General features: G+C 41.6%; 1 protein-coding gene across 7 annotated transcripts in view; it reads right to left on the bottom strand.

The window, feature by feature from the left end:
* Positions 1–2,320: 2,320 nt before the first annotated feature.
* Positions 2,321–8,954, bottom strand: part of SHROOM3 (shroom family member 3) — a 377,638-nt gene continuing 371,004 nt past the window's right edge. For 5 of the 7 annotated variants that reach the window (XM_032261099.1, XM_032261102.1, XM_032261103.1 and 2 more), the window contains one exon: positions 2,321–3,310. In XM_032261099.1, the coding sequence (XP_032116990.1) occupies positions 2,942–3,310 (369 nt within the window). In that variant the 3' untranslated portion in view covers positions 2,321–2,941. The remainder of the gene's footprint in view (positions 3,311–8,954) is intronic. The other 2 variants (XM_032261098.1, XM_032261100.1) reach the window with 1 other exon arrangement.

The following is an 8,954-nucleotide window of genomic DNA, read 5'->3' as shown; positions in this document are numbered from 1 at the left end:
GAGTCAACCAACACTTAGCGACATGCCCAGGAACTTCTCAAATGGCCCAGGAAGTGGAGGCCTCCGGATTCTTTTTGCAGGATGTTGTCCTTTCCTGGAATTTTGCAGGTGGCTGCAGTACCTACATTTGGAGTATTGCAAGATTATCTCATCTGACTTCTGACTGGAAGGTTATCTCCAAAATGATCACAACCACACAGACAATTATTAACTGTGAGCAAACATTCTCAGCGACCTCACATGTGTCCCGAAATCCTGACCAACAACATGCTCCTGACTGTATTTGTGGTCTTGACAGAAGACATCGTTGGGAGAAAGGGTGGTTTCTACTGTAAATGAGTTTTTTTAAATAGAGAAGAATGCAAAATGGGAAAGGGGTAAATACATAGATTTCTAGCTAAAAGCATTTAAAAGGAAACTTAGCAAATTTGGTTAGTGATTTCTTTATAAAGCACAGAGGTCAAGTCCTATTACAATAAGTATCACATCCACCTAAAAATCAGATTTCAGAGTCTCACTTGGTACCTTATTCACTTCACATATCAGAACAATGTTTCCATGTAGTGAAAGAATGGATCCAATCCTAGGAGTGTCTCAAGCTTTCAGATGTTTGTGGCATGCCAAGCAGCATTGCTTTTTTCTCTGCTGTGGGAGTCACTTACTTTTACGTCTATAACTTAGAAAAGTGGCTGGGTGCAGTGGCTTATGCCTGTAATCCCAGCACTTCCGGGGCCGAAGTGGGAGGATCTCTTGAGCCCAGGAGTTTGAAACCAGCCTGGGCAACATAGGGAGACCCCTATCGCTATAAAAAATCAAAAAATTAGCCAGGCATAGTGGTGCACACCTGTGGTCCCAGCTACTCAGGAGGCTGACATGGGAGGATGGCTTGAGCCTCAGAGGTTGAGACCGCAATGAGCTGTGATTGCACCGCGGCACTCCAGCCTGGGCAACACGATAAGACCCTTTCTTAGGAAAATAAGTTATGGAGAAAGACTGAATATATAAAATGTTTCCCAGTCAAATCCTGAAGAATGGTCATCTTGAAGAGCGTTGGGAACTGGGAGCCCCCTGGATTCCTCTGAGGAATTTCACTAAGAAGAGCTGTAGATGTTTGCTGGCTAGCTTCCTCCGGGCTTGGTTTGTGAGGGCTCATTCAGTATCAGAAAGACACACAGGTAGTTACTGGCAGAGTTAATTTTGGGCTCCCATGTTGGCCTAAGTCTGATGATCATGCAGTGTGGCTAATGAATGCTGTCACTGGTTCTACTGCTTCCCTGGGATATGCGACTTCTGAATGAAAACATGGGACCCTGGAAACCAAGGTCCTGTCTTATTTGTATCAGTGGAGTCATGTAGTACATAAACTCCAAAGAATAAAGCAGTACCTTTGGTTGACTGTGTACAGGAAATTTCTGGATGGCCATTTGGCTCTAAGTTAATCAAAAGACATCTCTATTGGCAACCCAAAGTACAATTTTGATATTCTTACCTAGGAGATAAAACTTCATTAAATAATTAACATGTACTAAGGGGGAAAAGGGATATTTGTTTCTCTTATCTTTTTTTTAACTTCAAAATTTTACTCCCCCAGTATTCTATGACCAGCTGCTATGAAACTCGTCAGCCAAAATCAACAAAGGTGGCCACCAGCCACAGATCAAACATATGAAATAGCAAATCTACCTGAAGCACAGCCTGGGATGTACCACTTGCTTAAAGCATTAGGCTACTGCCATCTCCAGCAACCGTAAACATAGCCTGGCTGCCAGCCCATAACCTCCTCATCCTTCCAGTTTGTTTTTATAGGTTTACAACTGGGATTACAAAGTAACTTCTGAGATGTTATTATTGAAACATGATAAAGCAAAATCAGTCTTCAGAGGTTAAGGAGGGAGTTTTTAATCAAAGTGTGGTTGACAGGCGTGATATTTTAGGAGGACATTTTTTTTTTTTTTAAAGCATCATTAAAAAACAGCCTCAATAAACAGGCCGTATTTAGCCCAAAACTTGTTCAGGAGAACAGCATGGGTTCCGTTTTGAATTGGCTTGGATTCTGGACTTCCTATTACATAGGTCTGAGAGTTGTTGTCTTTGTTAATAAAATTTAGCTTTGTTTCCCCTCCAGTGATAGTGACATGAAGCACTAGGAAATGATGCAGTAACCGCAGTGCACGAGGCCTTCCTCCTGGGGAAGGTGTGACACAGGAGAAGAGCCGGGGAGGACTCCCCCATACTAAGTCCAGTGAAGTGCAGAATGCCTGCTCATGTTTGTAAAAATAAGACAAGTCAGGAATGCAAGAAAAAAAGTCTTCACGCTCAATGTGACTATCTTTGGAATTCATTTCATTAAGGTTTTCACAAAATACAAAGCTCAAACGTAATTACCTACGTCCACCACAAAACAGAATCAAATAAGTGGTTAGCACAACAAACAATGATCGTTTCCATTTTAAAAAATATAAATAACAATGTTCAAGGTTTTACAATGTCTTCTTAGTGTGTGTCTTTTTAAGGCTTTATGTTGCAGACCCTTCATTAATGGTACTCGTACCCTGCCATCAGGATACACTGCCCACCAGCAAGGAAGGCCACTGTGGATACATTCCTGAGGGGGACACACACGGATCCATGTTGCCTCAGCCTGTTAAAAACTAAATGATCAAACACCCTCCAATCAGATCTGTTTCATTAACTTACTTTCTACTACAAAGTAATAATAGAAAAGGGGTATGTGTCCAGCAGCATTCGAGCTCTCAGAAGATCAATCAGGAAGGGCAAGAAGGAAAAAACAGGCTTCCTCTTGGAGAGAATTTTTTTCCTTTCATCCACAACAAACACCAACAACCCAGATAGTTCAAACAGTGGTTTGTACTGAAACATTTTTCAGATTAAATAGTGTTGATAGAAACAGTCATCTTTTGGTTGGGTATTTTAGAAGAGGTTAAAGTGGAGAGGTTAATGTTGGGAAAATACCACCGAAAGTACAGCCCCCGGTAGGAGTGGGCTCACTTGTGAGGTCTGGGGGCAGAGCCAGGGCCCCAGCCTTGGGAATGAAATCCGAGGGCAGGCTCTCCAGCAGACACTTGACCTGCTCCTGGCCCAGCTTGATCTTGTCGTCCAGCTTCCGCTGCTCGATGAGGAGTGTGGACTTCATTTTCACAAAGTGCTGGTAGTCCTGGAGCTGCTCCTCAGAAAGGTAATTGGCCAGGATGCCCAGCACCACCCGCTCCCTGCGATCCAGGTTCTCCTTCAGCTCCCGGGCGTCCTCGTGCTGCCCAGCCAGGATCTTCCTTTTCTCACAGAGAGAGCTCTGCCAGAGCAAATTGGACAGATCAACAAAGGCCAGGGGAAAGGAGAAAAGAGCCAGACTCCCTGCAAGGACACCTCTGACAGGACTGGGAAATATCTACACTCTATTCCTATTGTCACTGTAAGGAGGCTAACTTTTTGAAAATCGGCTTATTATCTTTATATTGCATATTGCAGCATTCTCTAATTTGTAGTGTCATAGGGTAGCTTCAATTTGAGAGGTGTTACTTTAAATTGGTTAGGAATAAATGGTTTTTTAAGTCTAGAATCCAAAAGCAAATCATCAGCTGGGCATGGTGACTTTGGGAGGCCAAGACGGGTGGATCACTTGAGGCCAGGAGTTCAAAACCATCCTGACCAACATGAGGAAACCCTGTCTCTACTAAAAATACAAAAGTTAGCTGAGTGTGGTCATGCATGCCTGTAATACAAGCTCCTCAAGAGACTGAGGCATGAAAATCACTTGAACCCGGGAGGCGGAGGTTGCAGTAAGCGGAGACTGTGCCACTGCACTCCAGCTTGGGTGACAGAGTGAGACTCTGTCTCAAAAATAATCATCAAGGTACCTTGAGTACTACACTAATACGGTAGTTCTCAAGGTGTGGTTGCTGGACCAGCAGCAGTGGCATCACCCAAAATGCAAGGGTTCGGGCCCTCTTTCACCTCCTGAATCAAAAACTCTGGAGGTGAGGCCCAGAAACCTGTTTTAACAAGCCTTCAAGATGATTCTTTTGTGGCTAAAGTTTGAGAACCTCTCCCTAATCCGTAATAACAAGGGGATCATCATATTTCCCATCTCCAGAGAAGTCAGTTTCCATTTTTTCAGTTCTCTTTTGCAGGCCTCTGAATCTAAAATGAGAGAAATTCTGTTCAACAATGATGGCAATGTTATGTTCTAAGAGTTTCTTACACTTTTCTATGATATTGTAGCATATATTTACTTTAATGTGGTTTTCTATCCAACCTGGTAACACATATCATTTTTAAATTAAAAAAATATATATATACTTAACCATTCACACTTTTTAGGCAAAGTAAGGAGACAAACCCACAGCCAACATTATATTGAACAGGGAAAAGATGAAAGCATTCCCCGAGAACTGAAATAGGACAAGGATGCCCACTTCCACCACTGCTATTTAACACCATACTAGAAGTTCTAGCCAGAGCAATCAGACAAGAGAAAGAAAGGGCATCCAAATCGGTAAAGAGGGAGTCAAACTGCTGCTGTTTGCCGATGATATGATCCTATACCTAGAAAACCCTAAAGACTCATCCAAAAAGCTCCTAGATCTGATAAATGAATTCAGTGAAGTCTCATGATACAAAATCAATGTACAAAAATCAGTAGCACTGCTATACACCAACAGCAATCAAGCTGAGAATCAAATCAAGAACTCAACCACTTTTACAATAGCTGCAAACAAAACAAAACAAAACTTAGGAATATACCTTGAGGAGGTTAAAGACCTCCACAAGGAAAACTACAAAACACTGCTCAAATAAATCACAGGTGACACACACAAATGGAAACATACTGTGCTCATGGATGGGTAGAATCAATGTTATGAAAATGACCACACTGCCAAAAGAAATCTACAAATTTGATGCAATTCCCATTAAAATAACACCATCATTCTTCACAGAACTAGAAAAAACAATCCTAAAATTCATCTGGAACCAAAAAAGAGCCTGCATAGCCAAGGCAAGACTAAGCAAAAAGAACAAATCTGGAGGCATCACATTACCAAACTTCAAACTATACTACAAAGCCATAGTCACCAAAACAGCATGAAACTAGTATAAAAACAGGCATGTAGACCAATGGAACACAATAGAGAACCCAGAAATAAAGCCAAAGACTTACTGCCAACTGATCTTCGACAAAGCAAACAAAAACCAAATGGGGAAAGGGTACCCTATTCAATAAATGGTGCTGAGATAATTGGCAAGCCACGTTTAGAAGAATGAAACTGGATCTTTGTCTCTCACCTTATATAAATATCAACTCAAGATGGATCAAGGACTGAAATCTAAGACCTGAAACTATTAAAATTCTAGAAGATTAACATCAGAAAAACACTTCTAGACATTGGCTTTGGCAAAGAGTTCATAACTAAGAATCCAAAAGTGAATGTGACAAAAACCAAAGATAAATGGATGGGACTTAATTAAACTGAAGAGCTTTTGTACAGCAAAATAAAAACAGCAGAGTAAACAGACAATCCACAGAGTGGGAGAAAATCTTTGTAAACTATGTATTCAACAAAGAACTAATATCCAGAATCTATAAATAAATCAGCAAGAGAAAAGCACTCCCATCAAAAAGTGGGCAAAGGACATGAATAGACAATTCTCAAAAGAAGATGGACAAATGGCCAACAAACATGGAAAAACTGCTTAACATCTCTATTAGGGAAATGCAAATCAAAACCACAATGCAATGCCACCTTACTCCTGCAAGAATGGCCATAATCAAAAAATAATTTGGCATGGATGTGATAGAAAGGGAACACTCTTACACTGCTGGTAGAAATGTAAATGACTGTAACCACTATGGAAAACAATATGGGGATTCCTGAAAGAACTAAACTATATCTACCATTTGATCCAGCAATCCTACTACTAGTTATCTAATCAGAGGAAAGAAGTCATTATATAGAAAAGACGCTTGCACACTTTTTTTTATAGCAGCACAATTTGCAACTGCAAAAAAGGGAACCAGCCCTAAATGCCCATCAATTAACAAGTGGATAAAGAAAATGTGGTATTTTCTGCACCATGGAATACTACTCGGCCATAAAAAGGAATGAAATAATGGCATTCACAGCAACCCGGATGGAAGTGGAGACCATTATGCTAAGTGAAGCAATTCAGAAATGGAAAACCAAACATTGTATATTCTCACTCTTAAGTGGGCACTAAGCTATTGAGGATGCAAAGGCATAAGCAGGATAAAGGACTTTGGGGACTTGGGGAAGGGTGGGAGGTGGGTGAGGGATAAAAGACTACACATTGGGTACAGTGTACACTGCTCAGGTGATGGGTGCACCAAAATCACAGAAATCACCACCAGAGAACTTATCCATGTAACGAAATGCCACCTGTTCCCCCAAAACCTACTGAAATTTAAACAAAGTGATTCAGGAAAATTGAAATGAAAATCAAGAAATAAAATCACTTAAGTATATACCTCAATACAAACAGCTTATGTAGGGTTATCAAAGGCTCGTATGTCTTTGCCCTAAATTCCCCTAAACTAGCCTGTCACATCTTACAGAATAATGCCTAGGGGGAAAGTGAAGAGTTACAGGCTTACTGGCGTAAGTTTCCTTTCCCTATACAGAGAAACAGACCTAAAAAATTTGAAGATGCCTTTCAAAGTACCATAGAGATGTAAATTAAGAAACTGAGAAATTTTTCAGCACCTACCTTAAAAAATACATAAAATATTTTAGATATCAGAAATGTATAGAGAATGCCCACCACTCTGTGTACCTATCATTAATGGTGCCAAATCTTAATATGAACACTTTTTCATATTTGCTTCAGATTAGAAATTTTTTTTAGAGATTCAGTTGAAGCCTTATAGATACTCCTCCCCAATCCTGGTCTTCACTACTCCTCATTGGGTAACTATTTTTCTTCTGTTTTTCATTTCTACTTACAGTTTGTTTCTTAACAAAGACCAATCAGGATAAAAACCAATACTGTTGTAGTATTTTTCAGGTGAGCAAACTTACTTGTATTTAAGAATGCAGGCATGCATTTAAGTGTGGAATTTAATTCAGTTCTAGAACAATTCATCTTGCCCTAAGTAGAAATTGCTTCAGTCTTTCTTAGGTATGTAGAGCATTCATCCAGGTGGCCCAACAGGAAACCTGGAATTATTTTCTCCTCTGCTCTTTCCCTCATATAACGTGCTCCTTGCTAATCCAAACTCATTCTCGAATTTCTTCCCTATTCTCTATCCCCAGGACAACTGCCTGCATCAGCAGCGTAAATCCTCCTTGTCTAGAGTATTATAATGAGCCTCCCAACTGTTATTTTAACATCAATCTTGCCCTTCCCCAGGCTGAGTAAGTCACAAAGTTAGTTCATGGCCCTTCTCTACCTACAGACTGAAGTCTAAAGTCTTGAGTATGACTGTGGTAAGGTCTTTGTGATGATTTTCTGTGCTGAATATTGTGTCTGGCTCTCCAGGTCCACGCTCCTCTGCCCAGTGCTGAGGAAAGCTGAACTCTAGGGGTTGTATCCACTGGGCTTCCTTGCCCTCTGTTTGACCAAGGGGAGTGATGGGAAAGAGACTGGAGAGTGCAAAAAGAAATTGTGGCATGTATCCCTGGCTGCCTCTGTGCCAGGCTTCAGGTTGGTGGCGGCTGCATTCTTTTACCAGGGTCTCAGTGCTACAGCAGCTACAGCTATGGTTCTGATAAGGGCTCCAATCGCCTTGGCTACTTCAGGAGGCCCATAATGGCTTCCCCGCTGATGCCAGCTCTGGGGGAGGAGTAAGGGGAGAGTCCTCATTACCCCTTCCTGGTTTCCCATACCTTCTTTGAACTTCCTTCTTTATCCCTTTTGATGGGGCCATGGACTTTCTGTTCGTTTCTAATATTCCTATAACTCACTATTTTTAAAAACCAACCAAGCAATCAGTGTATGTTCTAGACATACCCCACATGCAAATCGATTCGTAAACATAGCGTCTCTTTCTTGACTTTGTCCATGGTATTTCTTCTAAACGGTGAGGCCCTTCCCCTCTCGGTCCTCTCACAATTAAGAGGTCCTTTTAAAATGTCTTCATGTGCCACTGTGTGAAGTCTTTCCTGCCTTACACTCCCGCACCTGAGAGCTGCTTCATGGCTGAGTTTCTCACTACGCGCAGCACCAGCACACAACTGCTCCTGCCTACTGCTTTCCTGGAGGGCGGGGCCTGTGTTTTGGTCAGCATTTTTCCCTAGCACACAGTATTTGACAGGCTACTGTTAGCTGTTTGTCAAGTAGAAGAAAGGAGGAAAGGAAACACTTCTGAGTTAGGCAGTATCAGGTAATTTCTAGATAAGGAAGCTGGCTCAGTACATTTACGCAAGGTAGATGCTGAGGGTGGTGCTGCCGAGTTCCTAAATGCTGAGTGACTTTCCTAAATGCTTAGCATCCAAACTTTTTCTAATCCTTTTAAAACTTATTTGAAAAAGGACATCTTTCCTTTTAATGCAATATATATACTGTAGTAGGATAAATTATTCAAGAGTCCATGAGAGCAATGAGAAAGAAAGATGGTAGGCCGCGCGTGGTGACTCACGCCTGTCGTCCCAGACACTCTGGGGGGCCGAGGCAGGTGGATCACCTGAGGTCAGGAGTTCGAGACCAGCCTGGTTAACATAGCAAAACCATCTCTACTAAAAATATAAACATTAGCCAGGCATGGTGGCATGTGCCTGTAATCTCAGCTACTCAGGAGGTTGAGGCACAAGAATCACATGAACCTGGGAGGCAGAGGTTGCAGTGAGCTTAGATTGCACCATTGCACTCAAGCGTGGGTGACAAAGAGACTGTCAAAAAAAAAAAAAAAGGAAAAAAAAGAAGGATGGCAGCATAGACAAGAAAAGCAACCCCTCTTCATGACTGAAGTACCTTCCATCTTC

Source organism: Sapajus apella, unplaced genomic scaffold (assembly GCF_009761245.1).
Source record: "Sapajus apella isolate SASKATOON/1434 unplaced genomic scaffold, GSC_monkey_1.0 scaffold121, whole genome shotgun sequence".
In the NCBI taxonomy this organism is placed as follows: domain Eukaryota; kingdom Metazoa; phylum Chordata; class Mammalia; order Primates; family Cebidae; genus Sapajus; species Sapajus apella.
This window is presented reverse-complemented; position numbering and strand designations above follow the sequence as displayed.